The sequence below is a fragment of the Pelophylax lessonae genome (assembly GCF_965119305.1).
Source record: "Pelophylax lessonae genome assembly, chromosome: 4".
NCBI lineage: Eukaryota > Metazoa > Chordata > Amphibia > Anura > Ranidae > Pelophylax > Pelophylax lessonae.
Genome location: NC_138771.1, coordinates 223,791,314 through 223,815,730, shown reverse-complemented (window position 1 = coordinate 223,815,730; position 24,417 = coordinate 223,791,314). Strand labels below are relative to the sequence as shown.

The window sequence follows — 24,417 nt, the reverse complement described above, 5'->3', positions numbered from 1 at the left end:
CTGTGAGGCTCTTGGGAGCGAGCGCGCGCCCGCGGAGGCGCGCTCCCGCTCCCGCGCGGTCACGAACCCCCCCGCGCGTGTGACCAGCGGACCCGATGTCCGCCGGTCACTCGGCGATCGGCGGGGGAGAGGGAGAATGTCAGGCAGCTTGTGTAAACAAGCCACCTGTCACTCTCCTCGCTGTAAAAACACTGATCACATGGATGTACTATGTAGATCCGTTGATCAGTGTCCTTACAGCTCAAGCCACAGCCAATCACAGTAGAAAGCACGCCCCTAGGGACACACACAGCCCCTTCCTCCCAAATAAAGTTAACCCCTTCACTACCAGTGTATTTTTACAGTAACAGTGCATATATATAGCACTGATTACTGTAGAAATGTCACTGGTAACCCCAAAAGTGTCAAAAATGTCAGTCAAGGGTCCGATCTGTCCGCCCCAATGTCGCAGTACCGCAAAAAAAATCGCAGATCGCCGCCATTACACGTTAAAAAAAAAACACCAAAAATGACAGAAATCTTTCCCTTTGTTAGTAAACGCGATAACTTTTGCGCAAACCAATCAAAATACGCTTTTTGCGATTTTTTTTACCAAACATAGGTAGCATAAAACAAATTGGCCGAAAATTTTAAAAAATTTTGATTTTTACATTTTTTTTGGGGAATTTCATATAAACAAATGTGAAAAATATTGTTATTTTTGCAAAATGTACGCTCTTTTTTTGTTTATAGCGCAAAAAGTAAAAATCGCACGGGTGATCAAATACCACCAAAAGAAAGCTCTGTTTGTGGGAATAAAAGGACGCCAAATTAGTTTAGATACAGCGTCGCACGACTGCGCAATTGTCTGTTAAAGTCACGCAGTGCCGAATCGCAAAATACCCCCTGGTCGTTTAGCAGGAAAATCCTCCGGGGCTTAAGTGGTTAAAAGAGAAAACAACAAAACCAGCTTTAGTTGCAATATTCGCCATCCACCATCATTCAACTTACTTCCTCTGAACACAAGTCGTCTTGAATCCACCACAGCCTTTGACTGGACAGTGAAAAGAAAAGCAGCACAGTGATGAGCATATCTTTCTGTTGCTCTGATTTGTCTCCCTATCAGCATGCTTCTTGACATTACATGAACCATATATACTCGAGTATAAGCCGACCCGAATATAAGCGGAGGCACCTAATTTTACTACAAAAAAGTGGGTTGACTTGAGTATAAGCCTAGGGTGGGAAATGCAGCAGCTACTGGACCCAACTGGACCACCACGAGACACAAAACAGGGGCTGCAGGCATGGTACAGGAGATGCAGGGCTGTGGGCATGGTACAGGAGATGGTTCAGGCATGGAACAGGAGATGGTACAGGAGATGGCACAGGGGATGGCACAGGCATGACACAGGAGATGGCGCAGGCATTGCACAGGAGATGGTACAGGCATGGCACAGGATATGGTACAGGCATGGCACAGGTGATGGTACAGGAGATGGTACAGGCATGTCACAAGAGATGGTACAAGCATGGCACTGGTATTAAAATCAAACAGAATGATAGTAATGAAAACCTCTAGAGAAAAGAAAAACAGGCTTTATCTGATCTAGCTCAAAACTCTACATTGATAATAAAGCCTTCCGATAAGGGGGGCAATATTGTCATCATAGACAATGATCAATATACTGAAATGTGTAATAAGATATTAAACAACAGAGAATGGTATTTCCATATCTTGAATACCAAAATTGAGAGGTTTCAGAACGAATTCTATAATTTGGAGGATTCAAATCCAATTCCAATAATATCATCTCCAAATCTAAATTGGGAATTTGTCTGGACTACCTTTTCTAGAATGCCCACTTTCTGTTCATTACCAAATCTACACAAAAGCCTACAACATGCCTCTGGGAGACTGATTATTTCAGGGAGTGGGTCATTAACTGAAAATCTAAGTAAATTTGTAGACGATCATCTATGTCCACATGTTCTTAATCTCCCCAGCTACATACAGGATACCATACATTTGCTACAAAACATTGATGGTCACTATATCCCTCCTTTAGCTTTTCTGAGGACTATTGATGTGGAAACACTCTATAGCTCTATTCCACACGATATAGGACTGTCATGCATTAAACACGTTTTATCCCAGAAGAGTCGTAGGGAATGGCAACTCAATGATTTTGTGATTGCAGCATTGGAGTTCATCCTACACCATAATTATTTTACTTTCAATTATTTCCACTTCCGGGCGTAGCAATGAGGACCTGTTGTGCCCCATCCTACGCCAGTCAGTACCTGAGGGAGTGGGAGGGTATGATTATGGCGGCGGACCATTTAGCACCACACATGGACCACACTATTCTTTGGTATCATTTTATTGATGACATTTTCATGGTGTGGGATGGACCTGCTGATCAGCTGCAGGATTTCACTGAGTTATTAAATGTTAACAAGTTTACTCTAAAATTCACGATGACATATGATGCTATTACCATAACTTTTCTGGATGTGCAGATTTCCTAAGGCCACGATGGTCTATTTGAGAGCAGTCTGTATAGGAAACCAACAGCAGGAAATTCCATCCTACATGCTAGTAGTTTCCATCCTAGGGCACTAGTTTCCTCTATACCATACAGCCAATATTTGAGGTTTAGACAGAACTGCTCTGATGATATAACATTCAAAAAGGAGGCAGACAATTTGAGGCAGAAACTCCTCAATCGAGGGTACACTTCCACTAGCCTCAAAAAGGCCTACAGGAAAGCATGCACCAAAAGACGTCATGACGCGCTGTATAATCGAAAATCAAAACAAGATGATGATTCTATTCGTATAATAACACACTTCTCAAATCAACATGCAGAGATCAGGAAAATCATTAAAAAAATTTGGCATATTCTGACTACTGATCCATTGGTACGCCCTCTAATACCAGAGACACCGATGTACAATCTTAAAAGAGCCAAATCCCTCAGAGACAGACTAACATTGAGTGAATTTAAGGAAGTAAAATGGAAAGATCTATGCCGCATGTTTGGTACTTTTACATGTGGCGGTTGCCATTGCTGTAGATATATGCATACAAGTCAGGTCACTAATCTACCAGGTGGTGTGGTGTCCATGCCAAAACAGTTTGCTAACTGCAAAACAAAAGGAGTAATCTACCTCCTTTTGTTCGATTGTTTATGTATTTATGTTGGAAAAACTAAAGATGAATTTTGGCGCAGGACATATCGCCACCTGGTTAGTATGAATTTATGCAATTCAGAATTTCCATTGGGCAGACACGTAACTCTCGTACATAGGGACAATTTTCCAAAAATGTCCTTTCTTATTTTGGACTGTATCCATCCCAGTCAGCGTGGCGGAGACTGGAACAAAATTCTCTTGCAATGTGAGCAGAAATGGATATTCAAACTCAATGCCACCTAACCTCCTGGTTTAAATTAATCAATCTCTTTTAAGTCCTTCTTGGAAGGTTTTGTATCAGGGGGATGTGAGCTGGACTAAGTATTCACCCTCTTCTTTGCATTTTTTTTGGGGATATTGCATTCATATATATATATAGTATACTTCAATTGAATACCATTGTATTATATAAGCTATATGTGACCGATCATTATGCTTTGTGCCTTAAGATATTTTATGGATAAGGATTTGTATATGTTTTCTTGTTATTGTGCCTGCCTTCTTTCACTGTCCACCAGGGAGGCGATGCGGATGAACGCTCCTTCCCCCCTGGCACAGGGAGGGTAATATTCTTGGCTTTTGAAGGTGGTTGGCCCTTCTCTATTGGCTAACTGGACCAGGTGCTTCCTGGTTCCGGTTTTTGCCTTCTGCGCCAGCGAATCTCTGAAACCTGGCGCAGCCTTGGAGTTGGTGGGCGTGGCATCATGGAACACTATGCGTTCCAGGAGTGGCGCCTCTCCATTCCAGCCAGTTAAGACGCAGCACAGCCAATTGGTGATGATATGGGTCCTGTGGGAGGCAATCCTTCTGGGGCTTGATGTCACCTTCCCCAGCCTGCTGATCAGGAGGGTGCCAGGCGCGCTAATCCAAGGGGGGCACCATAGGATAATGCCGATTTGCTGCTTACTGAAGGCAGAGAGTCTTCCCATTGGTGGAAGCTCCCCCTTAAGTGCCATAAAAGGAAATCCCCTCTCTTATTCACTGAGAGTACACAAGATATGTATTTTCTTGCACTGGGACAGAAGCCTTTATTCATCCTTCCCCTTTCTGATTGCACATGTTTTTTATTGACATCGATTGCTCCCCTCTTATATGCTTTTCAGACAACTTCCTGACATATTCATTCCTGCTGACAAGCTACTGCACAGCACCGATAAATATCACTTCTACCTACGCAGAGATTTTTTGAATCCTTAAATATTAAGTAAGTCTATTATAGGTGAATCATACTTATTTAGCAGCATAATTAGGTTGAGCTGTCTATCCTCCACATATTGAGGAAGCTACATTCAACCACTGCCCTTTTCATTATCCTTTTCTAGATAAAAGCCGCCCGGGACATTTTTGGGATGCGGTGGATTATCTTTCTCTCCTTCACCTGGGGGAGTTCCCCAAAATCTTCTGAAAGGAACTATCGCTCCACGTGTCTTATCAGGTGAGTCCCTATGTTGACCTTATGCGCCCCACAGACATCCATGTTTTCAGTGAATCTGTTTGATAACATAAGGCCTCACTTCTTTTTTTTTTTCATTCTTTTTCGTTTTTTTGTCTATATTTTTACTCAGATGAGGATCTTTGCAAAGCTTTTCTTCATTGCCCTCAGTGGTGAAGGAATGGACATTTAAATGTCTTCCCCCCCCCCCTCAAATTGGTGATAATTTTTAGCTGGCAGCAATTCCAGTGCTTCTTTGTTTTTAGAACATGCAGTCTTCCATACTATATTGTGCACATCCTTTGCGGTTAGTAATTGTTTGTAACACTCTGAATTGTTTACACTGTTTCAATATGTTTTGGTCACTTAATGATATTTTTCCTTTATTGTAGAAATATATACTCTGTTAACCAAATACCCCTGAAGAAGATCATAGAAAAAACTATTTTGAAGCGCGTTGGATGCCTTCTTCTGTCAATCAGATCCAGCAATTGACAGAATTATTTGGTTTTCATGTACAAAATGTTTGTATAACCACTTGCCGACCGCCGCACGACTATCTACGTCGGCCCCTCACAGGCAAAGTGACATAGGGCTACGTCACTAGCTTGTGAGGGTCTAGGGAGCGAGCGCGCGCCACCGGAGGCGCGCTCCCGCTCCCGCGTGGTCACGGACCCCCCCGCGCGTGTGACCGGCGGACCCGATGTCCGCCGGCCACTCTGCGATCGGCGGGGGAGAGGGAGAAAGTCAGGCAGCTTGTGTAAACAAGCTGCCTGTCATTCTCCCCTCTGTATGAGAGATGATCATATGGATCTACTATGTAGATCCGTTGATCACTCTGCATACAGCTGAAGCCACAGCCAATCACAGTAAGAATCACGCCCCTAGGGACACACACAGCCCCTCCCCCTCAAATAAAGTTAACCCCTTCACTACCAGTGTATTTTTACAGTAACAGTGCATATATATAGCACTGATTACTGTAGAAATGTCACTGGTAACCCCAAAAGTGTCAAAAATGTCAGTCAAGGGTCCGATCTGTCCGCCGCAATGTCGCAGTACCGCAAAAAAAATCGCAGATCGCCGCCATTACGCGTTAAAAAAAAACAACAAAAATGACATAAATCTTTCCCGTAGTTAGTAAACGCAATAACTTTTGCGCAAACCAATCAAAATACGCTTTTTGCGATTTTTTATACCAAACATAGGTAGCATAAAACAAATTGGCTGAAAATGTTAAAAAATTTTGATTTTTACATTTTTTTTGGGGGGAATTTCATATAAAAAAGTGAAAAATATTGTTATTTTTGCAAAATTTACGCTCTTTTTTTGTTTATAGCGCGTGATCGAAAAATCGCACAGGTGATCAAATACCACCAAAAGAAAGCTCTGTTTGTGGGAAAAAAAGGACGCCAAATTCGTTTAGGTACAGCGTCGCGCGACCGCGCAATTGTCCGTTAAAGTCATGCAGTGCCGAATCGCAAAATACCCCCTGGTCGTTTAGCAGCCAAATCCTCCGGGGCTTAAGTGGTTAAAGACTGCATTTATTGTATGTTTTAAGATTTTTTTCATATTGGTTTTAATTAAGATATACTCAATAAACATTCTATTTTTATATATATACAATTTTTTTTGTCTGGTAAAATCCCATCTAGAGGGTTTCTCCTTCTTTTGTATAGTTTCTTAGGGATGTGGGCATCTCCCTAGTTCTTCCTATCAACAGATTCCCCATACTGCTTTAATTTTTGTGAGCAGTGTATAATTAGTGAAAAATTTACTATAAAAATCCATTCTCCAAATTGGAAAATATGCTTTCCAGAATTGCAAGAGGCAAGGAAGTCTGTCTGATGGCCAAGCTCAGTGCAGACAAATACATGATAAATGATTAGGCTTTTTTTAATCAGAACCTGTTGTCAGTAGCTTCCTTTATTAAACTGCATTAGGAAAATGCATGCATGAATGTGATTGGTTGTTCCCCTAGCCTGAAATATATTTGCTAGAAATTGTTGAATCAGAAGAATCAGTGATTTGCAAATTTCTAATCTGACTAAAAATAAGCAGATCTGCCAGACCCAAAGAGACTTTCTTGGTTCAGCAAAATGGACACTCACGGTGCAAGCTTTGTACAATTCTCTGTGAGTCCGATTCTATTTCATGCTAAATTAGATTCTACTTTTTATGAGATACTGCAAAAGTGTGCCTGTTGGTTAAGGATATTGCAAATAATCCTGAAGGAGTATTTTAGAGGGTAAGATGTGCAGGAGAGGAGAGCTGAGGGAATGACAGCATGTGCAGGCAAGGAAGGGCATTATAGCAGGCAGTAAGTTCAGGAAAGTGTAGAGGGTAGTACAACAGGTTATATGTGCAAGACAGGAGTGCACAAGGCATCAGAGAAGATAGTATGTGCAGGACAGTGTGGAGGGTATTACCTGTACTTAAAAAGAGGAAACCTGAGAATTGTATATGATAAAACAAGAACAGCACTATTAAGTCCCCGTTCACACTGGGGCGACCTGTGTGGCGACCTGGTCGCCTCACAGGTCGCCGTAGGTCGCCTTCCATAGGGAAGCTGCGGACCCGTTCTAATAGGAGCGACACAAGTCGCTCCGACTTAGAAAAAGGGTCCGGAGCTTATTTGGGGCGACCCGGAGCGACCATCATAGACTTCAATGTTATGAAGTCCGTGCCGGCCGCTCCGAGGTCGCGGCGCGCTGCTCGCACCGCGACCTCGGAGGTCGCCCCGGGAAGTCGGATCGCCCCCGTGTGAACGGGGCCTTAGATGTAAAAAAAAAGTTATATGTTAACCAAAAAAACAAACAAAAAACTGGTCTCAATATCTGAGCCTTATATAGGCTGTATATAAATTAAAAAAGTGTGGAGGTGTGCAGAATGCCTTAAAATATCTCAACTTCAATGTAATCATGTATGAAACCTTAATAAGTGATAAATCAACCTAAACAAGCAAATATGTTGTATATTCCTGAAAAGCCAGCAATGTGTTAAATCAATGTGATAACATATGATCATTATCCAATTGTGTGCAAAAAAACATACCCGATTCAACATTTTTATCAACACCAGGATGAAGACAATCATCAGTATATAGCACATTATTTATATCTGCACATTTATTTATATATTTTGAGCTCATATATTAAAACCTGTTATTGTTTGTTTTTTGGTTTAATGTGCATCTTTATTTCACATAGAATGGCGCTGTTCATTATCATATTATATACATCCTGTAGCTATCTATGAAGAAATCTTTGAACAGCTGCAGAGGTGTTCCTTATTTTTATAGAGTGCAGATGTGCTATATCTAACCTGAGAACTTTACCTCAGGGGCACCTACTTTTGCTCATGTGGGGGGCAGCAACAACAGAAGCATGTTAGTGCTGCCTTTGTAGTATATATGCCTGCCTGCCTCAGCCTTCTCCTTAATTAGTGTAGTCAAGAAGCTCATGTCCTGCTCCTGAATTCTAGTCAGCCAGCAGTTACAGACAGACTGGCAAGCAATGTGCATGTTTGCCCCTTAAAACTGGCGGCCCTCCAGCTGTTGCAGAACTACAAGTCCCATCATGCCTCTGCCTGTGGGAGTCATACTTTTAACTGCAAAGCCTCATGGGTCTTGTAGTTCCGCAACAGCTGGAGGGCTGCCAGTTTGACACCTGTACTCTAAGGCATTCAGTTACTTCTAGTAGACAGGGCTGAGCTGAACAGTCTGTTCTGCTGTCCTGCGCATACACCTACCACCCCACTAGATGGTGCTGAGACAGAATACAAGGCACTTAAATCCAGCAGCTCAGCTGGATTCCACCTACTCATAAAGTACCAGAGAAAGTGACCAGTGACTTCAGCCAGATACAGCATAATAAAGTCTCTATAGTCACTGAAGTTCCTTAAAAAGGAGAAGATTAAGCTGGTGTCCATAGGCCATGATAACTCAACTCCTGACTCCTGAGCAGTGTTTGAAGACTGTGGCAAAGGATTACAGAGATGACCAGCAGTGTTGGAAAGGGATGCAGGGGACAGCAGTGTTGGAAAAGGGAAAGAGAGTGTCAGGAGAAGCAGAGGTGAGCAGTGTTCAAAGAGAAATACCAGGGAAGCAGGGATGAACAGTATTTGAAGAGGGTGGCAGGAGATGCAGAGATGAACAGAGTTGGAAGAGGGTAGCAGGGGGTGCAAAGGTGAACAATGTTGGAAGACTGTTGTAGGGGATGCAGAGGTGAATAGTGTAGGAAAAGAGTGACAAAGGGTTCACAAGTGAGCAGTGTTGGAAGAGTATTACACTACCTGTGGCAGAGGAATAATCGCCAAGATAAAAGTTGCGGCACAGAGACGTGTCAGCAGCAGCTTGGGTCAGTAGAGGAGACCTACACTGAAGAACACACACCCTGCACTTTTTAGTGATTTACCACTGGGCAGATGTTTTGCGTGCTTAGTGCCTGGTATGTATTTCTATGAATCTACTTTTCAGTCATTTTGCCACATAACATATTGCTGTTGCGTTGCCACACTTTAAATTGACCATACAGACAAAAAGTTGTAGCTAGCTAAACAAATACATATATCATTTTACTAATACACGACACCCTTTTAGCTGAGTTTCTGTTCTTAGAATGATAAATCTTCCTGTATATATATTATTTTAAAGTGGGAGCAAACTCCCTTGAATGATTTTTACCCATAGGTAAGCCTAAAATAAGGCTTACCTACAGTATAGGTACAGTAAATATCTCCTAAACATGCACCGTTTAAGAGATATTTACTTTAGATGCAGCTAGTGACATAACAAGCATATGCACTCTGATGTAATGGCATACTTATGCCGTTCCTTCAGTCATGCCGCAAACAGCGACGTCTGCGCTAATGCGCGAAAATGACATCATCGCCAGCTAGACCATTCATATTGCTGAAGCCTGCAAACCTGGAAGGAAGACCGAGTAAAGATGAAAGCGCCTTTAGCGTTGAATTGACCTGAAACAGTCTCCGGCCCAGCTTACAGTTTCAAAATTCACACATAATTCATAAAATTAGACATGACCAAGCTACATTACTAGTATATATAATTTGAATGAAGAAAATACTGAACAGACAAAGATCACGCATGACTAGGCTTTTGTATACACATGGCACGATAGCTGTCTCCCACCTCCTGGGTGACAGACCTATCTCAGCGATGTTATGTTTAGTATTTTTGAAATGGAAATTCCATGCTGGACAATAATTACAGTTACCAGAATGCAACCTGTACATATTTAAAGATAATAATATCTGTATGAAAAGGGATCCGCAGCCATCTTACAATACCCGGATACAGCTGCTGCCTATGCTCCAGCCTGAAGCCTGACAGCTGTACTTCTAGCAACAGATTTCCCGGTGATCCTATGGAAAGCTGTATGGGTTTATGACAAGCTTTGATCCACTTTTAATGAATGAGAGCATTTTTATCATCTTTTATTCTTGCTTGTTAATTAGACTCTGCAGAACCAGGACTTGATAAGTATTTTTCATTCTTCAACCATTTTTGTTTGTGTTGCATTGTTGTCTCTTTTCCCATAGTAATACCCTTTTTCTGTAAATATTTTGTTTGCACCGTTTTTTCTTAACTGTCTTTATTTATTAAATGATATTTCAAAATTATTAATATTGTCATTAATCCACTAATGTGGAACTTAAAGAATCCTTGTCTCTTTGAAGAGCATGACAACATTGTAAATCTCTGGATTTACCTCACTGTAGTGACAGTGTGTGTTCCAGATGCTTATTTTTTAGACACATTTGCTATTGCTCATATTGTGAACGCTTGATGTTTTTCAATAAAAATATCTGGCGACAGAGTAAAGGGTTAATTGCGCAATTAACCAAACCCAGAGACAATCTCTCTCAGTCTGTTGGCACTTATATTGTGGTCCCCCTAGCTGGAAAATCTTTGTGCAAGGTGAGGCTGAGTGGCATTGTCACGTATCAGTGACAGCGTGCTGTAAGGTTGACCAGCCATTTGTCTAATGCCCCATACACACGTGCAGATTATCTGCAGACTTTTGTCTGCAGACTTACCAAAACCATATAATATGAGGTCAAACCTAAACACTTTCAATTTGTATGCAATCCGGCAGGCCCTTGCACTACATAGAAAAGGTAAGTCTGCAGAATCTGCACGTGTGTATGGGGCATTAAACTGGTGAAAGTGGCAGTGGTCTAATGCCGCTTCTGTCACAATGCATAGAGGTATGACAGTGGGCTTTATGAAAGAAATATGAAGAAGTAAATAGTTCATGGTGTGTTAGCAACAAAGTCTGTAGTATAATAAAATGCATGAAAGGCAACTGTTTATAGGTTCATATAGGTATACTTTTCTAACAAGTTTCATGTGTATTTACAATTGCTATTTTCCGTAAAACAGAATAAGTCATTATTTTTTCTGATTCGGCTATTAAAGAGTAGAAATAAATAAATAATTTGAAAGCCTCTCAGTTACACATGTATCAGTAAATATATTTACGTCTGAAACATTACTGAAAGGCTAACAATTTGGGTCATCTGGCCTTTATCATAATTAGAGGCAGATAACCAAATACTGAAATGCTTATAGTTATATCAGTTAGACTCATGTGAAGCTTGAGGGGACATGTATGCAAAGTATACTGCCGTGAATGTGCTTTGCAGCAAATGTTCTATCAAAATGAGGTTAAACTTATATAAGCTGTATGATTCATTATAATGTGTCTGAAATGGGGCTGACCTAAAAATGTGTTCCCATTTACTAGAAAATTGGGCCAAAAGGGATCTGAATCTGGTCAAGCCGTGAGGTTATGGCGCACATATATTCAGCATTTAAAGCAGAGCTCCAGGCAAATGTTAAATCTTCCATTTAGTTCACACATTTGTCCACTAAATTACAATGCTTAGTCTTTACACTTACACTTTGCACTGTATCATGCGTAAAAATACACCATTAGATCAATTTTTATCATGCTTTGCACAGCACAAGTAAATAGGCAGAACAGGGGTGGCTGAGAAAAGTGTACAGTATATTTGCAACTGACATCCCAAAGTTATGAACAGGAAGAGATCTGGGAGATACAACATACAGAGTTTAGCAAAAGTTTGGGCATAGTTCAGGAAGCCCGACTGAGGATACACAGTGATAACTGCAGACAATGCAGAGAGGGATGATAGAGTCTCCCTTCTTTTGGTGCAAAGAAGCTGTTTAGCTTTTGGAGCCCTGACAGTGCCAAAGACTAGTTTTTTAGAAAGAAAACTTAATTCACAAGCATACAGGAAACATTAAACCTATTTAAGAAGAGGTTTCTTTTTTTCTAGAGTTCCTCTTTAAATAATAAAAAAAAAACTGACAAAACAAAATGCTACATGGACAATACAGACATGTAAAAGTAGGATTATTCTATTATTAATATACTATCTATTCCATAATGGTATTTTGATAGTGTAGATCTCAGATAAATTCATCCCATTTAATCTGTCAGTGATCATCACAATAGAAGGTAGAATAAATGTTACATTCAAAATATAGCGTCAAAGTGACATATTGGCCAGTGTGTAAGCTGATATGGGTCAACTAATACTAAAATCAGTAGAACAGTCACATTTTGTTGTACCAACTCATCTTTTTTTATCAGGGTTCAATTATTTACCTGTCTCTTGAGGAAAGAGGCACACTTTACATAAATATAATTCAACTGCAGAACAAAACCATTGGCACTTGCACCAACACAGCCAATGCAAGTTAAAGTTCATCCATTTCAAGGTATGTATTAAATCCATTGGCAGTAGTTCTTTGATCAGAAGTCCTTGACAGGTGTGGTTGTAAAGTGTCCACTGGATGACATTGGTACTGTGTACTTTCAAGGTTCAGAGGTATGATTTGATCTTTTCTGGGATCTTTCCGATCATAATACAGAGCCCATAACAAGGTAATAGTGAGGATCATTGCTAGAATCTGGGTAACACCAATAGAGATTCCTAAAAACCGTAACACTTGCAGCTGTTTTGTTCCTCTCAAGAAGCTGTACATTTTTCTGCTGCAACCCTGGAAAAAAACAAGATACAAAACAATCAAAAGAGAGTCTTGCAACCAGTACACATGTAAAAAGTGAAATGGCAACAGACTACAAGCTAACCTAAATGACATCATTAAAAATACCTTGACAGAAATAGTTTTTAAAGTATGTCAAGCATCAAACATTTTTCCTAGTTTTGGACAGAGTGGGGAAGGATTAAAAATAATGTCAAGTTTTTACTGCCATCCAGGGCTCCATTAAATTTAACTAATGGGGTCACAGACGGCAATGAAACAAAACAGAAGTTCTAACGCCATTGAAGCTGGATTTAAAGTATCTTGGTAAAAATATAGATTCTAATATATGTTCCATTCTACATATTCTAATATTCGGTGTCCTTCAAACTGCAGTATACGTGCATAAATCTGATTGTTGGTGTTAACAAAATCTGCCACCCAAAAGAAAGCAAATAGTGGAGCTGACATGTTTTCCTAAGGGATTCCTAAAGTAGGTGACCCCATTGCCTATGTTCAATTAAATATAAAATACTTTAAGAAGTATGGTGCAGAACCTCCAAATATTTCAGCCAATAAAAAAGCTGTAGAACACTGTGTAAACATTAGCAATTCCATACATGAAACTGATCTAAATGTTTCTATTATTCCAAAAATGCATAAGGTACTGATATTATGAAAATAATATTCAGCAGCGCAAAGTCCCCATGCATGTATACTAAGTAGTAAGAAGCTATAAGGGATATGAATTGAATAATTCAAATAATACAGGGATGTAGAAAAGGCTGAAGAATCTTGTTTGTGAATGAACAATAAGACCTAAGCTTCCACACTCTTGCCAGAAATAGATTTTCTATATTAGTTCCATTATTCTATTATCCCATAAAGTCACTGCTGCAAGGAATCTAGATACCTTATTGTATTATAAATTTAAAAGTGTCACCTATTTGTTTGCAGCCTGGAAATTATAGTATATAAAACACGCAAGTGTTTTTAATCTGCATCGCCTCAAAGTATTACATTTCTGGCATCATATTATGCTTGGGATTTTTGTTGTCTTATCTATAATTAGATCTTAACATTTACAGAGGAGTATACTATAACATAATTTCTTGCATTCTCAAGTGTAACTGCTATTGCTAATAAAGCTGAAGAAACAAGCTGCAAGATATCTGAAACCCTGTTCATGCAACTGAAAAGATAATTAGTTAAAGGCTTCGGTGCAACAGTGCAGCTACAGCTCTTCTGAAAACTAGAAGCCATAAACAGAATGGAAACAGAATGGACACTGTGCTATAAAGAAATGCTAGTTACATACTCTATATTACCAAAAGTATTGGGACACCTGCCTTTACACACACATGAACTTTAATGGCATCCCAGTCTTAGTCCGTAGGGTTCAATATTGAGTTGGCCCACCCTTTGCAGCTATAACAGTTTCAACTCTTCTGGGAAGGCTGTTCACAAGGTTTAGGAGCGTGTCTATGGGAATGTTTGACCATTCTACCAGAAGCTCATTTGTGAGGTCAGGCACTGATGTGGACAAGAAGGCCTGACTCGCAGCCTCTGCTCTAATTCATCCTAAAAGTGTTCTATTGGGTTGAGGTTAGGACTCTATGCTGGCCAGTCAAGTTTCCCCACTCCAAACTCACTCATCCATGTCTTTATGGACCTTGCTTTGTTCACTGGTCTAAATCATTTGGTGGAGGGGGGATTATGGTGTGAGGTTGTTTTTCAGGGGGTTGGGCGTGGCCCCTTAGTTCCAGTGAAGGGAACTTTTAAAGCGTCAGCATACCAAGACATTTTGGACAATTTAATTCCCCCAACTTTGTGGGAACAGTTTGAGGATGGCCCCTTCCTGTTCCAACATGACTTGGCACCAGTACACAAAGCAAGGTCCATAAAGACATGGATGAGCGAGTTTGGGGTGGAGGAACTTGGCTGGCTTGCACAACCTGAGTCCTGACCTCAACCCAATGAAACACCTTTGGGATGAATTAGAGCGGAGAGTGTGAACCAGGCCTTTTCGTCCACATCAGTGCCTGACCTCACAAATGCACTTCTGAAAGAAAGGTCAAACGCTCCCATGGACACACTCCTAAACCTTCTGAACAGCCTTCCTAGAAGAGTTGAAGCTGTTATAGCTGCAAAGGGTGGGCCAACTCAATATTGAACCCTACCGACTAAAACTGGGATGCTATTAAAGTTCATTTGCGTGTAAAGGCAGGTGTCCCAATACTATTGGTAATATAGTGTACGTTAGATATATAACACAAAACCAACTTGTCAACTGTGCAGTGCATGTTTCTTTTTTTCCTTACACTAACATTACATTTTATACTGCTGTGACAACCAACAGGCATGCTTAGGTCTCATCTTAGCTGAGACACATATTTGATTAACCCAGCCCATTGCCTTTTTCTCCATTTATGTTTTTTAGGAGGTGTCTGTTGTTACCCATAGGCATGATAATCATGGTACCATCCAAATGAAATTTGAGATAATGATGTAAATTATGCTATGGACAACAAAATGTTTTTATATTCCTAATAAGCAGAAAAAGAGCTTTAATAAGCCCTCACTGCAGCTGCAGGCAATGTGGAGCAATTCATCCTCAAAAGCAGTAGCTGTGGTATTCCTTGAAAGCAGTAGCTGTGGTATTCAAGTTGTTTTCTTAGAAGCCCAGCTCGCATGCTGCCCCCTCTGGTGGGGACTCAGCAGCCTTCCAGCATTCTAATCTCTAAAGTAAACACAGAGCAGGAGTTCTAGAAGTGTGAGTTATGTGAACTGAGCTACTGAGTGAGCTGACTTAAAAAATGTCAGTGCTTCTTCTCAGAACCTGCTGTAGACAAAAGGCTCCAAGGGGACTGCAGCAAATACCAGGTTGCTTTGAAGGACAGCAGTTGCTGCCAGTGTCAGATCTTGCCGCATCCTTCTTTCTTGTTGCATATTCACACAAACCAAGGAGGCAGCACATCATAGTGATGGGCCACTGGGAAAGTGTAAAAGGTGCAAGTGAGTGGGCAAGTTTTTAAACTATCAATTTTCCCTTTAAATCATATTGGGATTGGCATTTGAGCATAATGGAGCTGCATGGACGTGGCTGTAGGTATCTAGGTACATGCATTTTATATCTGACAGCAGTTTTCTGTTTCACGTTGGTTACCATGTTGCTATAACTGTCCTGCATTTTAATAGATGGTGTTTTTAGATTGTAAGTAAACAAATCTAACTTGCGTGTTTTCTCTATTAATTTTAATGTATTTCATGGCAGTGCACAGCATGCACTTTTATTAGGAAAAAAAGAGAAAGTTGTTCCTGTTAACCACTTAAGACCCGGAAGATTTTACCCCCTTCCTGACCAGACCCTATTTTGCGATTCGGCACTGTGTGATTTTAACGGACAATTGCGTGGTCGTGCAACGCTGTACCCAAATTAAATTGACGTCCTTTTTTGCCCAGAAACAGAGCTTTCTTTTGGTGATATTTGATCACCTGTGTGATTTATACTTTTTGCGCTATAAACAAAAAAAAGCGACAATTTTGAGAAAATAACAATATTTTTCACATTTTTTTATATGGAATTCCCCCCAAAAAAATGTAAAAATCTAAAATTTTTTAACATTTTAGGCCAATTTGTTTTCTGCTACATATGTTTGGTAAAAAAAAATCGCAATAAGCGTATTTTGATTGGTTTACGCAAAAGTTATTGCATTTACTAACTAAGGGAAAGATTTCTGTCATTTTTGGTGTTTTTTTTAACGAGTAATGGCGGCGATCTGCAATTTTTTTGCGGGACTGCGACATTGCGGCGGACAGAACGGACCCTTGACTGACATTTTTGACACTTTTGGGGGTACCAGTAACATTAACATATGCACTTTTACTGTAAAAATGACACTGGCAGGGAAGGGGTTAACTTTATTGGTGATATAGGGGTTAAGTGTGTCCCTAGGGGCATGCTTCTAACTGTAAAGGGGTGTGGCTAGTGATGTAACCACAGAGACATACAATCCTACATAGCAGGATCTCTGCAGTTAGATCCGGGAGAATGACAGGCGGCTTTGTTTACATCAGCCGCCTTCCTTTCTCCCTCTCCACCGGGAGATGGCGAGTGACCGGCGGACATCGGGTCCGCCGGTCACACGCGCGGACATGTTAGAGAACGAGCGGGGGCGGGAGCGCGCCTCCGGCGGTGCGCACTCGCCCCCTAGAGGCTCTCAGGCTAGTGACGTAGTACTACGTCACTTTGCCTGTACGGGGCTGACCGCCGCAGTAAATAGTCGTGCGGCGGTCGGCAAGTGGTTAATAATCACTCAGTATTAGAATGTAATGCTGAGTGCATAGAAAATAAAATTGACATTGTTCACAAAGATGGCACGAATATTCTGACCATCATGGAGAACATTACATAAGTCACAACACAAAGATATCCAGACCTATTATCTACTCTTTTTTATTATTTTCCAAGCTTTATGAATAGATTGGAAATCGTGTGACCCACAAACACCTTGAGATATTTGTGAAATTTACCATAACTCAGATTATCTCAAATCTAAGCTCAAATTTAGCTCACTTAGGACATCAATATGACCGGATTAGGCAACAGATGAAGAGGAGAGGCTTTCTTACAATCTCTATTGGATGTACAGTATATTTTTCATTATTCCTTTGAAATGTTATATACTATAAGGTATATCTTGGCGGTATAGCAGTTGATGAATAATTTGGGATTACATCCTGGGCCTGACTACTAAAGTAAAATAACAAGAACAGGAAAAATCACTCTGTAAATTTGTGCGGCTTGAATGACTATGCAGATGCAAACACGCATACTGAACATGATCTCTGAGTCTATGTAGCTGATTGTACGCTGATATTCAATGTATACAATTTTCCTGCTTCTTCAACATTCAAATATTACTGCTTTTGTGCTTCTTTGCACTAAAAAAATGCAAGCATCAAACTTTCACTTGAAAATAAAAAAAAAAAATAGGTGGTTGTAAAGCCTACACATGTTTTACCTTGATAATTTCCCTACATGAAGGTGAAAAATGTTTCAGTATGTGTACTGCCCTCTCGCCCCTCTTATACTTACCTGAGCTCATTCTTGATCCGAATCTGTGCCTGTCCTGTGATGAGGGAGTAAGGGCAGGAGCGGAGCCATGCTTTCTGTTTCTGATCAAGCCCAGGGGTGTGCCACAAAAGGAATCAGCTTCCTATGGTGGCGCCCTGAGAAGAGCAGGAGCCATTAGTGCTTGTGGAGGAACTGAGAAGAAGAGGATCTGAGCAGGTAAGTTTATCATGTTTGTTTGTTTTTTAATTTGACTTTACAGACGCTTTAACCAATGAAATGTGACTGTCTTGCTAAGAAATGAAAGTAATAAAATGTCCATTCACCAAGCAAAGCAGCTGGTCAAAAAACTGCATGCTGTGCTGTTGGAGTAAACAACATAGATATTTATCATTGCAAGCCTGTTCAGAGAAGTGCATGCGCTTGTGTATATGTGCTGGCTATGGCCACAGTGGGCTTCGAACTGGTAAAGAGGTATTTTAAACTTCGTACCCCTTCGCTGTTGGTGGAAAGTCCAATTAAATATGCAATCATTCTGGCTTGGGAACCAAGAAATAGTTTAATTCACACAGGGATGCATACCACTGCTTTAATATTATGTTTTATACCCAATATGTTGAATTATATAAGAAACTACATGTTAATAAAATAAGAGACCTTTCTGAAACGCCTTTATCCTCATTGTGTGCCCTATGGTGGTTAGACAAGTGTTATACAAAATAATAAGTAAAACAGTTTTGCTTTTGTTACTGCTGACCAGCATCCTAATGCCTAAGCTACTGGCAACTGAGTACATTGTTCTGTTTCTGTATAAAACTAAGCTGGAAAGATAATTGGGGTAGGTATATCCATGTAAGAAGGGGTGTTTGGCTAAGGGCAAGCCTACCAAGCAAGAGGACCTACCAGAAATCCTACAAGCAATGAAAATTGCATTACAAGCTTAAACCTAACTCCTGGCAAACAACTATATACACATATATGGGAGCTGTTTCACCTGCCAAAGGTACAAAAAAGAGAGGTGATACAGGACTAGAGTGTCAGATGACTACAGATTTAGGTGAAAAAAAGGCATTTAGATTTTTTTTTTTTAAACAGCAAATATTTAGAAGAGGTGGGAGGAGGAGGAGGGTATGAGTGGCAGTACAGCTTGAACACATCTCTATCCTAGCCTGTGAATGAACAGTGGAGGAGCAGCAGCAAATGTATATGGTTGTTTCCTCCCCCCCCCCTTTTTTATTTTTTTGTCAGGTACTTCTTTAGCACCGTCAATTTACGCAGCGCTTTACATACACATTGTACATTCATATCAGTCCCTACCTTCAAGGAGCTTACAATCTAAGGTCCCTAACTAACATTCATACATACACATACTAAGGTGAATTTGGGCAGGAACCAATTATCCTACCAGCAAGTCTTTGGAATGTGGGAGGAAACTGGAGTACCTGGAGGAAACCAACACAGGCACAGGGAGAACATGCAAATTCCAGGCAGGCCGTGTTCGTGGTTGGGATTCGAACCAGCGACCCATTTGCTGCTAGGCAAAAGTGCTAACCACTACACCACTATGCTCTCTTTATCAACATTGTTCTTATGCTGGCCATACACGCACAGAATTTTGGCCGAAAATGGTTGTTTTAGGAAAGATCATTCGAAAATCGGGCCGTTAGTGAACACAAGTTTACCCACGATTTCGATCGTGTGCCCGGCTAATGTCGATGGATCCATATCGAAAACTTTTATCGTTTCTACGAAAGTTTTTATGTGTATGGTAAAATTGAAACGAAAATAATATTCTGACTCATATTGTGCATGTTATCAAACGATCATTATGATCATGAAAACGATTATGTAAAAGAGTTTCTTCTGTAAGTTAGTGGCCAATTCGCTTTCGACCGAAGAATAATCGTTCAGTCTGCAAACGGCCGAAATTCTGTACGTGTATGGCCAGCATTAGTCATAGTCTGATTGCCTCAGGGAACTAGAATTACAGGATGCTGATATCTAGACAGATATCCACTGATTCAAGTACTTACCGTACTTTATATTTTAACACATACTTTGTAATGAATACATTATGGTGTTTTTGATATCTGGCTGGATATCAGCTTTATATCAGAGCATCCTAGTGTTTTTTAAAGCAAAGAAATACATTTTGTAAATGGGGAGTACTGTAATTCATCAGATTTATGTGTTCTTAATTATCCCTGGAGGTTTGTATGTTTTTAGAACTTCAAAATATCATAGAATCTGAAGATGTGTAGTTTGTTGGAATGCTAAAACAAATAGGCCAATGCAAGAATTAACAGGCTTTAAACTGCCTGAGCACCAAGGAAACATTATAGACATGTAACCCTATTCAGAGATATTTAATGAGGATTTGCAGCAAAATGAAAAAGATAAAAGACCCTTAGAGTTATTTTTTTAAACCCATTTTAATACCCTTTCAAAGGAAAAGGTTAGAAAACTGCCTGCACCTACCAAAGTGTTCTCTGAGTGTTCATTCTATAACACAAGCTGCTTTTTTCTAAATTAGCTGGGCTAAGTTTTGTAAGCCAATATCTTCAGTGAAATCAACTAGGGGTTTGCACTTTTCCTAAATATAAACTTTACCAGGATTCTGATAGACCCAGCTATTGACTGCTATTGCCTTACAGCTGTAAAAATGCATGTATGGAAAAACAACTAGGGAGTATTTCGAAAAAAAAAAAAAAAAAATGCAACCCTACACGGGCAACGTTTTGGTTTAAATTTATTTCAACAATACATTCCTAGTAGATTTGAAAATATAATATCTATACTTAAAGAGGTATTGAACCCAAAAACAAAAAATATTTTAATGCTGCTTATCAATTCTTAGATGTGGTGGCTGCATTACTTTTCTTTCTTAGGCTTTTTTCCTTTATTTTCACCTGGTCATCCTGCCAGTAAGTGCTTTCTTTCAACTTCCGTTAAAGCGGAGTTCCGGGCACAAAAACAATTTTTTTTTTTTTGTGCCCCTCCGCTAGGTAGACCTCACCTGAAAAGGAATTGGATAGTTATTTTTATTTTTTTTGTTTACTCACCTTTTTATTGAAGATCGTAAATACTCACCTCTGACTGCTTCCTCCCTCGGAGCCGCGGCTCACCCCGTCACTTCCTGCCTCGCGATGATTCCTGGGAGCTAAACGTCATAGCTCCCAGGAATCAATGCGACGGCACCGGCCCCGCTCGTCATTTCCAGGCATGCCCAGAAGCTGTTTAGGAATGCGGCGCCGCACCGGAAGTGACGAGAGGGGCCGGTGCAGTGCATTCTGGGACACGAAGACGCGGAAGAAGACAGAGAAGAGGACCGCGCCGGCTTCAGCTGCCCACAACAGAGATGGAAACGCTGTGGAAGAAATTTTATAAGTGAGTATTTCTTCTAAAAGGTAAGTGCAAACCGGGACAGATCAGAGGCTAGCCATTGTGGAATGTGCTAGCCCTGACTGTCCCGGGGGTATGTTCAGTAAAAAATCATTTCTGTGCCCGGAACTCCGCTTTAACAGGCCAAGTTGTCTAGCAAAAGTGACAGTTAGAGAGTTGAGACAAACCTTTACAGGGGCGCTTACAATGATCAGCTTTTATTCATTTACGTAAAACCTTTATCCCAACAGGAAAAAAAAAAACGGTGCTGTATTTACTTAACCACTTTACCACTAGAGCATTTTGCTGTCTTACGTCTGAGCCACTTTTTGCGATTCGGCGCTGTGCGACTTTAACTGACAATTGCGCAGTCGTGCGATGCCATACCCAAACGAAATTTACGTCATTTTTTTCCCACAAACAGAGCTTTCTTTTGTTGGTATTTGATCACCTGTGCGATTTTTACTTTTTGCGCTATAAACAAAAAAAAGAGCGTAAATTTTGAAAAAACAACAATATTTTTCACATTTTTTTATATGAAATTCCCCCCCCAAAAAATGTAAAAATCAAAATTTTTTTACATTTTTGGCCAATTTGTTTTCTGCTATGCTGAACACTCCGATCTGTCACTCCCTGTCACTTGGGAGATCCGCCCGCTTGTGTTTACACAGGCGGGCGGATCTCCACACTAGATCCCAAACGATCGGGGCAGAGCAGCGGCGATCACCGCTGCTCCTCCCCTGGCCCGACTCCCGCTGTGACTGAATACAGCGGGAGCGAGCCTCCGGCGGCGCGCGAGCGCCGCCCACAAGGGGGAGTGTCTGACGACGTAGGTCTACGTCGTCAGACGATAACGAGCCACTTTGCCGCAGTAGTACTACGGTACTCAGTGGCAAAGTGGTTAAAGAGTGTTGGATGAAGTTTGGCTTTAATTTATAATAAGTGAAGTACATCCTAATGGAGTGGTGGAGACACCCTAAAGCCAGGTTTACCTCTATGTGGTATGGTTTTTCCTAATCACATTATTATGTGAGTTTTACGTACCGTGTCTTTGTTGTGCTTTCATAAAACACATATTTTATTAGTTTAGTGGCAGCACACCTAAAAACACATGTAAAGCCGGCATAGAATCATGGCGTGGAAAAAAAAATGCACCACACAGCTGTGAACCAGGCATAAGATAGGAAGTATGTTACTGGCTGGGTTAACCAGGTGAACATAAAAAAGAGAAAGGCTAAAAACAAAAAAAACAAAAAAACAAATGCAGCTGCCACATTTACCACTGGAGGAGGAAAAAGAAGGAAAATCTTACAATGGAAACACCTGTTTTTGATAGCAACTGTCTAAGGCAGGTGATAGACGGAGCGACTTTCCCCCATCAACACTGTCTGGAATCACTGTGCTCTCCTGGCAGGGGGGCAGGGGCAGCCATTCCCACTGGGAGAACACGGTGATTACTGCTAGCTGCTATAATAGCTGCTAGCAATAATAGCATGTCAAATCTGACAGGCTGGTTATACGCAAGCTGATAGATCTGCCACCTATACATGGTCCTTCCAGAACTGGCCAAGATTCAAACCATCTATGGCCGATTTAAGAGGGGATTTACCTCACTCTTATCAAGGGGGCTGCTACTGTGTGTTGGGTTTCCTGACACACTGATAACAGTCTATTAAACAGTGCAGAAACAGTGCAAATCAATGTTCTGCCCCTCAAAATTTACTTCATCACCAGAGCCTCAGGGAGGGGCGCCAGAATGCAAAAGGATTAGTTGTGTATAGTTTACCTGCACCTGGTAGAACCTTTGAGTAAACGGATAATTCATTAACCATTTTATACACCAATGATGCAGAAAAACCATTTGCCGATAATTATACAAGCAAGTGAATAGAGTCCCCTTCCTATTTTTAGAGCCCTCTTCTAAAGCCCTCACCCTGTTATATAAATTATAGGGGCGGATATCAACATGGCAGAAGGCCATGCTTAGGACATCAACCATAGGCATACAGTACCATATTCCTGGTGTACTAGGATGGTGGGTGAGTGAATGCAAACTTAGAAGATGGGAATTACAATAAATGGAGATCTCTAGTTGAAGAGATTTTAATTTTTTTATGTCTCAAATTTCATAATTAATGTTACATTTGGCTTACCCTTTTAATAATATATTTATGTTTCCAATGTACTGCAATAGGTATATTTATGTAAGCCAAAAAGAGCATATCATTAAAGGAGTTGTAATGTCAGGAAGGTTTTTTATCTTAAAGCATTCTATGCACTAAGATAAAAAGCCTTCTGTGTGTAGCAGCCCCCCCCCAAGCACCCCTAAAACTTGTGCTCCCTCTCTGTCCAGCGATGTCAACTAGTCCCTCGGGCATCCTGGAACTCTTCCTCCTGATTGGCTGACATACAGCCGCGGCACCATTGGCTCCCGCTGCTGTCAATCAAAGCCAGTGAGACAATCAGGAGAGAGAGGGGGCAGGGCTGAACGGCAGCTCTGTGTCTGAATGGATACATGGAGCTGCAGCTCTGCTTGGGTGCCCCCATAGCAAGCTGCTTGCTGTGGGGGCACTCGATAGGAGGGAGGAGCAAGGAACAGGGACGAGGGACCCGAGAAGAGGAGGATCTGGTCTGCTCTGTGCAAAACAACCTGCACAGAAGAGGTATGTATAACATGTTTGTTATTTATTTATTTTTTTTAAAGAAGACTTTACAATCACTTTAAGGGTCCTTTCACACGAACGATCGGATCAGATCCGCCTGTCAGTTTTTCAGGCGGACCTGATCAGATGCTCCATGCATTCCTATGGGGCAGCAGATGTCAGCGGAGATATCTCTGCTGACATCCACTGCTATCTGATTCCGATCCTATCCGTGAAATCCGGATGGAAACCCTATTTTTTCCTCCGTCCAGCTGTTTGGATGGGAACGGATGAGAACGGACAGGTGGTCCGTTCTCATCCGATTCCCCCATAGAGGACAGCGGGGCTCTGATAGCTCTGTCTCTGCACACGGAGCTGTCGGGGGATCGATCCCCGCTGAGCAAAACGGCTCCGTCCGCGGATGCGGGCGGTGTGAAAGGACCCTAAGAGCTTATTAAGACATGCATAATGATTTACATGTGGTTTATTTACAAAATTGGGCAAATATTTGCTGCAATTAAAAAACATATCCTGATAAAGTGATCTCATAAAGTGAATACTCCTGAACACTGGCTAAAATCAATAATTTAAGCAATCCTGTACAATTTCCACTACATATTGTTCAATGAGGAAAAAAAGCCATGTCCTGCAAAATACCTTACTGTGCATATGT

General features: G+C 41.0%; 1 protein-coding gene across 3 annotated transcripts in view; it reads right to left on the bottom strand.

Moving 5' to 3' along the window:
* Nucleotides 1-11,936: 11,936 nt before the first annotated feature.
* Nucleotides 11,937-24,417, bottom strand: part of TSPAN12 (tetraspanin 12) — a 314,722-nt gene continuing 302,241 nt past the window's right edge. Inside the window, exon 7 of one of the 3 annotated variants that reach the window (XM_082255661.1) lies at nt 11,937-12,662. In XM_082255661.1, coding sequence (XP_082111787.1) covers nt 12,360-12,662 — 303 coding nt within the window. In that variant the 3' untranslated portion in view covers nt 11,937-12,359. The remainder of the gene's footprint in view (nt 12,663-24,417) is intronic. The other 2 variants (XM_082255660.1, XM_082255659.1) reach the window with 2 other exon arrangements.